Source organism: Lonchura striata, chromosome 7 (genome assembly GCF_046129695.1).
Source record: "Lonchura striata isolate bLonStr1 chromosome 7, bLonStr1.mat, whole genome shotgun sequence".
Lineage (NCBI taxonomy): Eukaryota > Metazoa > Chordata > Aves > Passeriformes > Estrildidae > Lonchura > Lonchura striata.
Genome location: NC_134609.1, coordinates 13,052,626 through 13,067,084, shown reverse-complemented (window position 1 = coordinate 13,067,084; position 14,459 = coordinate 13,052,626). Strand labels below are relative to the sequence as shown.

The 14,459-nt window shown below is 46.2% G+C and overlaps 1 protein-coding gene across 1 annotated transcript in view; it reads right to left on the bottom strand.

The window, feature by feature from the left end:
* The window catches only part of PDLIM1 (PDZ and LIM domain 1), a 43,401-nt gene that overhangs the window by 7,975 nt on the left and 20,967 nt on the right, over window positions 1–14,459 (bottom strand). Inside the window, exons 3-4 of the mRNA XM_021548205.3 lie at window positions 13,840–13,924; window positions 3,681–3,871 (exon numbers count right to left, since the gene is read on the bottom strand). Coding sequence (XP_021403880.1) covers window positions 3,681–3,871; window positions 13,840–13,924 — 276 coding nt within the window. The remainder of the gene's footprint in view (window positions 1–3,680; window positions 3,872–13,839; window positions 13,925–14,459) is intronic.

Here is a 14,459-nt window from a genome sequence, read left to right as displayed (position 1 = left end):
ACTGTGAGCAGTCCAGGAGCCATGAGATCTGTGTCCTTTTTCTGCCCCATGAAGCCCTGGGATGGATCACTGTCCTGGGCCACATATCACACAGATGCAAGCTGCTTGGTGACATAGCAGAAGGTTCACAATTCATCCTTCCCTGGACTGCTCCTGTGAGACAGATAAACGTGCTTTCTATTTCACCTGTCCTGACACTGAAGTCCTCCCTGTAAAACTCAGGGGCTGTCACTTAGAGGCACAGGCCAGTGGGTTCCCAAGTACCACAAAGATGACATCAAACAGCACCCAGACCTTGTGATGCTGAGGCTCACCACAGGTCCTGCAGACCTCAGAGCATGCTGAGCATCCTCCACTCCTTTGGGCAGAGGTAGCCTGTGCTGCAGCAACCTCTGCAGACAAGCGGGCAGGGGTGAGAACACAGGCTGTCCCTCCACGGGTCTGGTGCCTGCCAGGCTGCTCCAAACTCTAGACTATTTTCAGCCAAACATGGAGAGCGTGGGGACCTGCTTCAGCCTGAAATGAAACATGCTCAGCACACACCCATGGCCAATGAAACAGAAGAACAGACTGGCAGCACCTGTCAGTCGCAAACAACAAAAGTTATTTTAAGTGCAGGAAAAATACCAGTTTCCAGGATAAAGCACTCTCCTACCCTCAGCAAACTCATCTGCTGCAGGTGACTCCTTCAGAAAAGCCACCAGGTGCTGTGAAGTCCTGCTGTGTGGGTGGGCAGGGGCAATAGACATACTGACACACTAAAAACATGTTTTGGTGTTTCCCATGGTGCTGGGCACAGACACAAGGCAGAGAAAGCTCCTGTGAATAGTCATGCGCTGACATTGGAAGGGTGAAATGTAAATGCTGTTTTCTTGTGACCGGACAATGCCATGAGCCACAGACAGGAACGACGGACTCGTGGACACCAAAATGCAGATGAGCAGATGTACTGAGCTGGCTGCAGAGGCCGTGGGCGGGTTACCTGGGGAAATCAGGGCTAACAGAAGAGATCTGCCCCTGCAGGGTGTCCATGATGTTGCTTTGCGAATAGAGCTGCAGGGGAGAATTGAACTGCACGTGCAGCACTTTGAGTCCCGGCACCTCCACTTCCACAGGGCTGTTGGGGCAGACCTGGGCTGCGTGCTTCAGCTGCTCAGGCCCCACTCGGACCTGGCTGGGGCTGGAGGAGGTGCTGTGCCTGCGCCGCAGCTCGGAGCTCTGCAGAGGGTCGTACACGGAGGCGATGGGAGCCTGCATCGCGCCCACCGGCGATGGGCGGCTGCCAGCCCACGCGTCCACACGGGCAGTGGGAGGTGGGGTTGTTCAAGGTTTGTTTGGGGTTTACATTGCCAAATTGAGGGGAAAATGCAGAGGAGGAAGAAAGGAAAGAAGAAAGAAATTAATGAAGGGCAAGGCTAAATACTTCAAGCCATCAAGCAGCTGTAGAATATTATCTTAAGGACACAGCTCTGAATACACAACTTTACAGGCTTCTGGCTAATGCTGTGCCTCTGGTCTCACACTCCAGGTGTGTCCACACAAAAACTAAAAAGCAAGCACTCCACTGATAAGCAAATGCATGGGTTGCAAAAGCAATGAAGAAGTGGCAGCAGGGGTTTCATTATACAGTAACTCCCTGTGCACAGACTTGTGGTCCCACTGTCCAGACAAGGAATGCCACCTTCACTGCTGCTCTCCTCAAAGCTAGCCTTGGCATCCTACTGAGGAGTAATCTCACCTCCCATCCCAAACCAGATGTGCTCAGCAGTGGGGCTTCTCCATCCCCACCTGCTTTGTGACATCAAATACAGTGGAGATATTTTCTTTTATTTCTCTATGTACTAAAGCCCTGCATTTATACCACACACCCTCTAAGGATGAAGCATGGATTAGGTCTCCATCTCCATGTGCAGTGGCAGGATCAAGTGCTGGATTCAGACAGGCTGTGTATCTGCAGGGTGCAGGATGAGGAGGCAGATAAAGGTCAGACAAACCCAGAACAAGGTCAGGTATGTACCAAATAACTCATCAGAACAGATGGGCAGGAATTTAAAGGCAGTTGGAAGGGTGTGTGAAGGGAGAGCCTAGACATCCAGTGCTTGTGCACTGGGGAGACTACAGTGGGTTTTTAACAGCAGGCTGAAGTCCCTGGCTCTCACTGAAAACTAGCAGTAATTCATTTGCTTTTGATGACTCTGTAAACAAAAGCATATGAGCATCAAAGCCTCATGAACAGTTTTCCCAGCATTCCTTTGCAACTCGCTGTGTTTCAGCAAGGAAAGGATGAAAGAGATGCCATGTATCCAAGATGGAGCAGGGCTAGCAATGGATGTTCCTGCTAGGAGGAGCAGAGTGAGCCACAGCCCTAGAAGGAATCCACCTCTTTGCTGATCCCTGCAAGAGAAAGGGATCAGCTACAGCTGCTCCAGCCAAATCTGCCTGGCTTCCAGGGAGCGCTCTCACATGGAGGGGACACCAGAGTAGACTAGGGATGGTATCTACTGCCAGATGGTCTCACCAAGTTAATGCAATGTCAGATTTTCCTTGTCCTTGCTCTGCTTTTGCCCAGCCCCTGAATGAGGCTGCTGAGTCTACTGGAAGCAAATGAAGAACAATCTGTCACCTCATCTGCCAGTGGCAGCACTGCAACTGCCTAGAAGGGACCGTGCTGCAGACTGGGCTGCCAATGCAAGGAGCTGGTTTCACTCACAGGAAAGTTGTCAGGCTGGTGTTAAACCACAATCAAGTCTTTGTATCCTACAACAGCAGAGGCTGAAGTTATTTTTGCCTGACTTTTTCTGGTTTTTTTCCCAAGTCAGAAATTTAATCAAGTATTACCAAAAAGCACTGGTTTTCCAGCTTTTATTATAAAAATAGACACAGCCTTCTAGGCAGTTTGATATTGCTATGCAGAGACTTAGGGCAGTCAAGCAACCTGACCATCACAACCAGAAAATTTTCAGATAGCTCCTGGTAAAGGAGGAAGCTCCTGGTTAAGCTCCTGGAGCTCCTTCACCTCCAGTGAAGAAAAGGGGAATTTTGAAAATCTTGGATAAAATCATGTCTTTGGTGAGGTTCAGTTGCAAACATAAAAATGAATAGGCCATTTTAAGGTTGGGACCCTTTCCAATTTCATACATAAAACCCCTCACACAAGAATGAATGTTTCTGCTACTTTTTAAAATTCCTGTGAAAAGCAACGTTTGATAATAAAACACAGAAATACCCAAACTAAGGCAAAGCCTGTTTATGAATCCCAGGCCAGCTGGGAACAGGGATGGGCATGCTTCCTGCACTAGCTGGTGCCCTTCCTGCTCAGCATCGCAGGGAAGCCGGCACGAAACACTAACTTTAGGAAGTGCTTGTAACAAGCTATCAGGCACCTGCTCAGAGCAGCGGGCTGGTATGTCATGCTGAATGCACACGGAAACTGCGTCGGTCTCTGCTGAACAAAGAAACACAACAGCATTAATTTCATATCTGCACCTCATGAAACACTCCCCACTCCTCCGAGCCCTGTCCCTGGGAACAACATCCACGCTTGTGCCTCTTCTATTTCCATTGTCCTGAAAGAGAGCTTTTCTTGGTTTAACAGACTGGTACCTTTGCAGTGAACTCGTGTCTCCTGAAGCCTTTCCCTGGAGGCCCAGGGAGGGAGGGGAGGTGAGGGAGGTACTTACGGCTTGGTAGGCTCCAGAGCCCCAGGTGACGTTTTTGTCTCCACCGCACTGTTGAAGGTCTGGATGTTCTCTGAGGAGTAGAGGCCTGCTGGGCTGTTGTACTGAGCAGTGATCACCCTGGGGGCAGAAGCTGTGGCAGCAGTGAAGGGCACTGCACTCCGATTGTGTGCACTTCCTATGTGCTTTATTTCCTGCATGCAAAGGAGCAGAGGCAACAATCAGAGGTGCTCAGGCATGCAGGTGGATGTGACAGGGCAGCCCCGCAGCCACTGCAGTGGTGGCCTTCATGTGTGGTCTCAGCTGAGGAGCAGGTGACCACAACCACCAAAGCAAGTGAGCATCCTCCACATGGCACGAGGGCCCATCCTGGACAGCTTTGATGACCTTCAGGACATTTCAGTGTTGACATACTGGTAACATAAGAGCTCATAAATACTGCCAGAGCTATTAGCTCAAGGTGGACACACCTGGGAGCTCCTGCAAGCCTACAGTAAGCTATAGGACTGATTTTCTCATGCAAGACTACAGATTTTAAGCATCCCTTGCAATTCCTGAGAGCAGGGTTGATTTCTATGGAAAAATGAAGATGAGGGGCAGAAAGAAGAGCACTTCTCAATAACATATGAATGTTCGGCTTCCTTTACATAAGACAGCCCAAAAAAGAAAGGATTTGTCATTACTACAAGTGCTCTGGAGCGTCTCTGGTCCTTCAGCTAAGACCAGGGTTCACAGCTGTCATTGATGAACAACTCTGGAATTTCTGGGCAAGAAAATCCAAAATAAAGGTGTGAAGGTGACCATTGTTAATACAAAAGATTGTCCACAGGTAGTGACAGCTAACTTTCAGCAACTTCTTCAGCATCAGAAGTACAAAATATCACCCAGATATTCTGGGTTTGCTGCAAACTGGAGGCTTCCAGCAGTAGTAGTGTACACTTAGAAACAGGCTACAGTCTAGTAAGAAAAAGGGCAAATCCAAGTTAAATAAGACTTGAGGTAAGACTTTTCTTAATCACAGGCAGTGCTAGCAAAAATGAGGACATTTCTAAGCCCTATCACCAGTTCAGCAGGCTGGGAATTAGCAGCCTTGCGGCAGAGATAACAACATCCAGGGTTTATTTCTCCCCAGTGAAGATGCTTGACCAAAGGAAGAAGAAAGTATAATCTGGCCTCACTAGAGCAGGCATAAGAAAGGACTAAGAGCTGAGATATCGAGGGCTAAGAGATGGCACCAAAACATGATTTTTGAAATGTTTCAGCCAGCCATAGAGATTGAGCATGGCTTCAATACAGGGCTAACAGCCAATGGCACAGGATGAAAGGGGGCACTTCTCAGCATGCTGGGCCCATGGGTCCCAGCTCTAACACAACTAGTTCCCACTCCCACTCTAAACAGGCACTGACTTTTACAGCAATGACGTCAGCTTTTACTGCCCTATGAACATCTCACAATGTTTGAGAGATATAGTTACAAGATAAACACTCATTAGAAAAAGGTATGACTTAAATCCCCCTACAGATTTTTCCTTAAATCACTTTTTTGTCTCCAGACTTCCTTAGGCAGCTGACTAGCCTTCCCAGACTGACAGATGGGAGTCATCTCACTTCATGGCATTCAAATGCTATTTATGGCATCAAGCAGAGTATAGAATCCCTCAGAGAAGAGCGGCTTGGATCCAAATGCCCTCATGAGTTACAAGTCATTTGAAATCAGCAGGGTAGCTCAAGATGTTCAGGTGTGGAGTGACAAGGCTGCTCTCCCACAGCTTTCTGGCCAATATGTATGGATGTTAGCCATGAAACTTTCCCACACACCAAAGGGAAAATGACCCTGGAGCAATTAGCTAATCTCCCTTTGTTGCAATCTCATTTAAACCACATAACAGGACTTGTGAAAATAGTCCTTCCCATGGCAAAAATGTGGATTTTAGCAAAAAAATAATTACTTAAGCCCATATATCAAACCATGGGGAACAGTTATATCAGCACTAAATACACATGGTGGCCCACCATTCAGAGGCCATGAGTGGGAGGGAGTTACAGATGTGCACATAAATAGTTGGTTTCATGAAAGACTGAGGCAGAAGGTTTAGGCTAAGGGGGTTATATTCTTAGGTCAAATAGGTTCCACATTGAAAACATGTCACAAGATGTGTTGAGGAAACATTTAAGCATTAATCAAGAATTAAGGAAAAGGAAGTAATTTACAGTTTGATTTGGGCTTTTTTTTAAACTCTGGTTTCCTAATAAAGCAAGGTGGCTCGATTACATACCCAACATGCACATGGGCATGTTGAATCTTTGAATGTGTCAGCCAAGCCAAATTGAGTTTGACAGTGATGGAAGCCTCAAGGATCCTTATCTTCCAGCAAGTGTTGAGAAAACAGGGCAGCTACATGGAGAAGAGAGACTGACATCACATTAGTGCCTTGACTCTAAGAACTGCAACATACACTTCAGCACAGAATCCACATAAGAATTTTTGTCCTACTCTTGGACACCAGGTAGGTTTTCTGCTGTGTAGTAACACCAAGTGTTGGTGTTGGGACATCTCCAGGACCTCTCATGTGTGTAGAGGTCACTGACTATAAGAGAGTTTAACAGTTAAACAGAAAAAATGGTGCAAAACCTGGTGTCTGAAGATTAGAAAAATCTTATGTGGAGAACAGCATAGAACGTGAATAACCCAAGAGTATACAGACAAGTATTACAATAGCAGCAGCATTTTAAAGGGCACTTGGATAAACCAAATTCTCCAGCACTTCCTGTTACACCATGCTGTTCTTTCTGCTCAAGCTGTGGAAGGAATTTGCAAAGAACAAGTGCCTTCATGATCCCAAGATCAAAAGATAATGTGTTCTCACTGTCAAATACGTTTATCTAGGGATTTTCCAGAACTGCCAACCTAGGGCCTGTGCTGTGCAGCAGTTTTGTTAAAACCCCAGCTCCTGGAACCATGTTTATGTGACAGTCTCTCACAATAGTGGAAAAAAATAAATCAGATAAGTGACACTCCCAAAAACCAGTCCACCAGCAGGCAAGTGGAAAACATTAGTGCAAAAACCCAGCTACACTGTGCATATGTGTGGGGACAGTACCTAGTCTATGCATTTGAGATACTGAGGGTTTGCAGCATCACTAAGGCTGTGGCAATCCCAGGACCAACACAAGGAAAAGGGTGCAAATAGCATTAAACAGCATCCCTGGCTGGAGCACAGGCTGCAAGAGCAGTAAGCAATGGTATGTTTGCAGAGGAAGAACTGGCAGTCAGCTAAAACGACATGATCTTATACAGTCAGATCATGACCTGTTCTTTCTTTGAGAGCAGTACAGAGGAGTGTGATTAATGTTAGATCCCTTCAGAGACACCTTCTGTTGGCACCTGCAGGCAGAACTGGAAGCATTTGTCTCACTCTCCCTGCAAGCTGTGGCACTACCTCAGTCCTCCTACACCAGCCCTGTCAGCAACGAGCAGGGATACCAGCAGTGGTTATTTTGGTCTGGAGCTGGGGTATGGAAGCTCCAAGCTACCAGGTAGGATATTCAAGAGCATTATTTCACCACTATAAACTGATACCATGATAGTTAAATAGCTTTATCTGCATCAGCCTTGCTCCCCTCCTTCCTTTGCAGGGCTTATGTTTCCAGACGACCCAGCAGACTAGATCAAGCTAAACTAGATTAGCAACTGCACAGACTTCTCTTCCAGCTGCTTCTGAACTCTCACTTCACTTTGAAATAGAAGCGATTCCTTCAACAGCCTCCTCCCTATCTAAAACTACTCCCCATAAGAACAAGCTCAAAATGGCTTTGGAGCACAACCCCACATTCTCCCACTGCAAATGTCCCCATCTCACAGAAAAAAAGATATTTTTCAATTCCAAGGACAAACAACATTTGTAGCTTCAGGTCAGACATGCACATCTTCTGCCAGAAGAGTTTTCTGGGTGCTGGCTGTTCGTGGCAGTAGCCCTCTCTGGGGCAGATGGGACACAGCTGTGCACTGCAGGCACTGCAACGCAGCCATTCTAGCTGGGTGCTAAGGGGGTCCCACCACCACAGCCCGCCAGCAGAGAGCTGCCAGCAAAGGTGCCAGGCTGTGAAGATGGGGAAAACATCCCTGTGCCAGGGCAGGAAGCAGATCAGCATTTCCTACTGCACCAGCTGCAGGCTGTGTCATGGAGAATTATCAGGGAAAACAATGGCCCCTTCCTCCCTCTCATATGAGGCCATCCTCAGCGACGCTGACGTCCAGGCTGTGAAATCCCCACAGCTACATCAGCTGTCACTGCTGCGCCTGGGGCCAGCCAGTGGCTTGTGGCATGGGCGTCTGCTTCCTCCTCACCAACACTTCCACCACTGGACCCATCCCCACCATTGAGAATGGGGGCATGTGGCTTCAGGGAAATTCCCAGCTGTCAGTGAAGCAGACAGACAGCCAGCCAGCCCAGGTCGAGCCACCTCTATCAGCTGGGCTGGGACTCATCCCACGCACCAGTGGCATAAAGCCATCTGGACACCTCGTGCCCTCGAGCAGGTTGGGAGCAGACTGAGGTGAGGATGGGCTCTGGGGTCCCTTCCACCCTGCAGTGACATGGCCAAGGCCATCCTGTGCATGTATGGACGTCACCACCACCAGAAACAGGAAAAGTCTGGAGGCTTTTTGTACTCACTGAATAAACTAAACCACGATGTGCAGGGTCAAGCAGCCTCTCCCTTAAGTGGGGTTTTCCTCTCCCCACAGCATGGCCTGAAGGCATTCAGCTGGGCTAGGCTCTCACAGATGCTGGCGAATGCCCTGCTGCCACCCATCTACAGCACTGTCACTGCCTTGCCTGCCCCTGCCCCTTCCCAGGCTACCTCTGCAGTCTCTGGAGGAAAGAGAGGTCAAACATGGAGCAAGGGGCTGCTTGAAGCCAAAAACTACTTTCAGGTGTGCAGTAGCGATTTACAGACTGGCCAGCTCTTGGAATCGGGGTATTCACTCTTACCTCATGTCACATATTAAAAAAAAAAAAAAAAAAAAATCAGCAGCCAGACACTGCAGTTGCAGGGAAAAACAAAAGTCCCCACATGAGTCTGAAGCAGCCAAGTGAACCAGCAAACCTTGCTGCCTCACAGGGCCTCAGAAACGTGGGATGTTTTTGCATCCCAAGTCAGAGCCTAGAAGCTCAGGGCAGGCAATGCTGGATTGCACACCTCGAGAGCCACGCCAAAAGGAAACGAGATGAAACATTTCTCAGTACAAATGTTTACTCAGCTCTAAGAAAATGGGCCCCTGACCAAACCTCAGAAAGTGAGAGGACTCTGGTCCTGTGAGCAGTGCAGGAGAGCAGAGACCAGCAGGCAAACCCCCAGCTTCATCCTTGCCCTTGCAAAGCCACCCAGGGAGCAAAGGCCATGCTTCTGACCAGCTGGCACGTCTGGGGGGAGGCTGCTTGTGCCAAACACAAGCAACAGCTCAGGAGAGGACATCTTCATGACAAACTCTACCCCATGCTATGTTTCATCAGCTGTGATCACAAGTATTAAGAAATGCCTTTACTTTCACCTCTCCCTCTATTATTGTTTGGGGTTTTTCAGCTATGGAAGGATCTTTTGCAATGCTTTGAAATCTGATTAAAATTAGGAAGGGTTTGGGGTTTTGTTATTGTAGGGGGGTAAAACAACAAGACTAGCTTCCCACATCCTCTCCCTCCACGTCCCTGACACATTCCACACCCATGCAGTAACGCCTTTTAACCAAAACCAGCAGGTCGCAATATGCCAGCACAGTTCCCAGTGTCAGTATTGTTACTTTATATACCTATTGCTTCATGCATTGCCCACACATGCACAGCCTTATCAAAGGCCAAGCCAGCCACACACCCAGTTTCTATAGCCCCCGCCTGCTTCGTATCCAAGGAAATAAAACACACACGATGGAAACAATGACATCACTCTGTAAGAACACAGGACAGACACTTTTAAGAAGCTTTGGGAAGACAGAAGTGGCTGTCTGTTTCTATCATCCTAAAAATACCCTGATTCACCCTCAGAGATCCTCCAGCTGCTAACCTCTGTCTGAAAGTTATTTCTATTAAAAAAAAATCCTTCTGTTTGAAAGCCCTTACTTTTTGTGATTACAAAGAGCTGAACTGTCCATCTCAAACCAAGAGTTTTCACTGGCATTCTCAAGGTCTGATGTTAATACTTGTGCCTTATTGCAAAGAGGATATATAGCCTTCAGGGAGCCAGACTTATTTTTTGGAGACAGTCTGGGTATTGACTACCCTTGAAGCTGGAGTCTCTCAGCTCTTCTACATTAGCTCACTCAGCAAAAACAGAGACTTGGACCCCCACTGGCATCTGTGTCTTACAAAAAAACCCAAAACAAAATGAAAATACCCAAACAAACAAAAACCAAAACAGACCCCAGGTCTGACAGGACTTGACAGTCAGAAGATAAGAGTTTTACTGTTTATTTTACCAAGAGGCAATTCAGCCCCTTGGGCCCTGCGTGGCCCAAGATCACCAGAGGGCACAGGTGACTTGAAGCTATGCTGGTCTCTGGTCAGTATCATAAGCATTAAAATTACCTTAGCCACCAAGTAATTTGTTCTCTCTTGCTGTGACCACTTTTCTCAAGAGATATTAAGCAGAAGGGAGAGGCAGACGTTATTTTAGTCTTTCCCACTGTTGTGAGGAAAAGATCTTGATGGGAAAATGCCACTGAGTTATCAGCCTTAGGATCTGGGTTAGAAGTGCAAGTGAACTAACTGAGTAAATATGCTAAGAAGACTGTAATTTCCTTCCTCTAGTGTTGCCATGGGCACCAAAACAAAGCTAGGTCAGCTGCTGAGCCATCAACACCGACAAGCTGCTGCCCCTTTTGATGAAATGCAATTTTGTCATCACTCGTGCCTCAGTTTAAATTAATTTAGAAGAATAAGGATAATGGCAATGAAATAATAATAAGACTGTAGCTCCTTCATGGGCAAAGATCAGCTTAGACAATGAAGTCAGTCTTTGGACTCAGGACTTTGGGGAATGCATGGGAAGCTGTATAATGCCTTTTTATTTTCCAAAGGCAAATAAAAGTATCTTGAATGCACATTCCAAGTAAGGGAAAACACTTCCACTAGCATGATGCAGCATATCACCAAATATCAGCCTCCAAAAGGATTGCAGTAGTAAACAAACAGTCCATTTCAAATGGGGTAAAAAATGTGCAAGCAGGGATCTTAAAATACGTAGCTACTCATAGACAAGCTCTTAAGCACTGGTTCCTGAGATAAAATGAAAATTATTTTTCAAGATTTATTGCAAAGATCTAGCAGCTACATCAGTAAAATAGGAAGACAAAAAGAAGGTGAACAAGTGTGAAAAAACCTCTAAGATACCAAAGGTAGAAGAGGCAACATCTAAAAAACTAATTCTAAGAAAGATGGTAATATATCTGAATAAGTCAATTTCTACAGCAAGGGTTTTAAAGCTTTTTTTTTTTTGAGCCTGAAGTAAGGCTATTCACATGTATGATTTTATGTCTGCATTCAAATGACCACGTGCAAAGCCAATGAGAACCATTGTCAGAGGACCCTGGACCACGATTTAAACAAACCACTTGGACTCAGCATGTCCTATTTTCTTTGCTTAGTGAATTAATAGTGTTCTGCACTAGATTATTGCCAAAAAAAGCAAAGATACTGTTTTTACTGGCCAGCAAGTTAAAAAAACCTGAACAGCTCAGTTTTGCCTTCGAAGATTCAGCTCTACTCACAGCTTCAACCAGTCCTGCTGGAAAAACGATATCAGCATCTTTGTGGTAAAATTCATAGCAGTTTGCCATGTTGGTATACATACCCTTAGCATTTTCTGCACTTTGCTTCTGCTGATTTGCAGCAGGCCTGGCCAAAACCCCTGATGATGCTGCAAAGACACAGCCCCAGAGCGACTCAGCCAACACTTGCCACATGCTCTGGCAGGAATCAGCACGCTCTTCTGATTTCACGGTCCAAGCAGAAAGACCTCACTACCAAACTTACTTGCTGTAGTCAGCTACCAAAAAAGCAAATGGGAAAAAGCCCCCCAACAATCCACCAAACAACAAACCCCACAACCTTACAACTTGATGGTATTCCTGACACTTTGGAATAGCAGATTAGGACGTTCAGGTACTGTTATGCCTTAAGAGTAAATAGGAACTTGTGGTTTGCAGACATGATGCATCTCCCCTCACAAAACTGAGCTCCTGTCTGAGTATTCAGCAAACAAAGCCCTTTAAATTTAAGCCCAGTGCTCCAAACAACAGCAAACTCCACTCACATACACAACTGCAAATTATCTAATCTGCTTTAATTGAAAGGAAGGGAATAAGAAAAGACAAGACTTCTGTGAGTTTAAATGTTCCTTTCACACCAGGAAATAACACTTCGAGCATCAAAGAGGTCAAAGCCTAATTTTCAGGCAACCATCGACTTTTAGTACAAGATTAAGACAATGGTCACTGCTCAGAGATAAGCTCTGTAACACAAATTTCTCCACACTCAGTTGTGCATCAAATTCTCCTGCTCAAGTCAGTTACAGGTTGCTACTAATAAATTCAGTTGTAATATACTTACAAACTAGCAGTATCAGGATATCTATCCAGTGGCCAGAACTAGAACCAGGACTAAGACTGAGGGTAGGGTTTAGGAGAGGATGTCTTCCACCAGCATTACTGTTAAATCCTGACCATCTATCCAAGTTGGACTGGGGGGAAAATGTGGTGGGGCAGTGAGTGACAGTGGAGTTCAGCAGCTGGTTTCTGATGCAGTTAACTAAAATTAGTGAGCTACTTTAAAATCCCACTTAGGGCATGTGTTGTGCTGTATGTTTGATTTTATGGCATTTAGCTGAATTCTTGCTAATGGCTGCATTGGGAAATTGGTCTCTAGGATTGAGTCTTCTACTGAATTAAATGACAGCTCTGCATCCTTGCAGCAAAGCCCCAGTGCAGACTCTGCCCCACTCCTTTGGCAAGAGATAGCCCCCAAGTCTCAAGGTTGAAGCAGAGCCTTTCCAAAACCTGGGCAGCAGAAGACACAGACCAGACCTCAGCTCAACAGTGTCACAGACAGGTGTCACCACACGGCTCCAGAACAAACTAAAGTCCAAATGGCTCAGTCACACACTGTGCCTTGGCAGAGTTATGAAATACCTGGAGAATGCCACACCAATTTCTTGGGCCAAGCAACACAGAGAAGCCTGATGTGAAAGAGGACACGGCCAGATCCCAGGCCAAGGTCTGGGCAGGGTGTTGCTGCACATGTGCTGCTTTAGTCCCAGGTCCTTTCCAACCAAAACAGCTATGTTACTGCTTAATTAATTGCAGAGTCAAACTAGTTTTATAATCTACTTATTTTGCTAGAAAGACTCGCATGGGATGTGTGCTTGGGCCAGAATCCACTGGGGCTATGTCACTGCCCCAGTGAAAATCCAGAGGAATGCTACTGACTTTAGTGTAGTTATTTTAGATTTTTTGCAGTGTAATCCTCTAAATCTAGCCCAGGCAATGCCCTTAGACAGATCCCTGCTATTACGTTTACTTGACAGAAGCAGCAGGCCAATGAGGCAAGGCTGTCAACAGGTTACAAAACCAATTTCCTAGACAGAAGCTGCATGATCTGCCACACAGATAAAAATGTAAGATGCTGGTGTATTTCTCTTCCACCTTCTCCATAGTTAGACTGCTAAGAGCTTACTGAGTAAGAAAAAAAATCCAAACCAAACCAAGAGAAAACACTCCTCACCCCTCAAGTCTTTTCTATCTAAGAAAACCAACTGTCTTAGCACAGCAGCAATGATTTACTGAGCCACAGTGCCTCTACAGTGCCTTCTGTGCCCTGTGGTAGGTGTGAGCATGCAGATGGCAGGAGACACCTCTGACCCAAGCAGGTTACCTTAGGCATGGCACCCAATTAGCTCTCCACAGCAGCAGGCTTCTAGCCATGAGGGAGGAAGTCTGTCTCTCAAGGCCTCCAAGGGCCACATGATCTCCATGATCTGTTGATAGTATGGGACATGATGCTATCCCCAACATGATCAACAGAGTGGCATATGCTCAGCTCCTTGGAGGATCAGGCCCAGAATTTCTCTCACAGGAGTAAGAGGGAACAAGAGCAGTTATTCTAGGACTTACCTGTGGTTCAGAGGCCAGATTCATCTTATAAGGATGTGTCTTTCCCTCCTCGCTTACAAGTGGTGACCAGACTTTTGCCTCTGTTCTGCAACACACAAATTTTGAATAATTAATGTTTTCATCAGTGAGCAGCATTATTATTATTAAAAGACTCAAAGTCCATCAGTTTTTCAAACATTTCCTCAGTCTCTCATATACAGCACAATCTACATCAGAAGGAATCTAGACAGGCTCATTTTAGGTACACAACATAGGTGGCTTAGATAAGTGAGGTCCTTGGAGCACGACAAGATCTCAGTAGTGACTGTCCTGGCTTACTCCTTGTGACTCCACAGGCAACACATCAGGCATGGGGTCCCACCCAGGCTGTCAAGCTGGGGTTACCCAAAAGGAGAACCTGGAGATATCATTCAGATGCCTTAATTAAGTGGGACAATTCAGATTGCTATGTGCTTCAGCTTTTATGGGTAGCCAGGAAGAGGAATGATTCTTGTTTGTATTGACTATACAAAGAACATTTTGTTCTTGAGGTTGGACTGCCTTGGAGATACGCTAGAAATATTTTCTCATTTGGTATCTTCTTATTTATAGTGGTATCCATGTTGAACAAACAGAAGCCT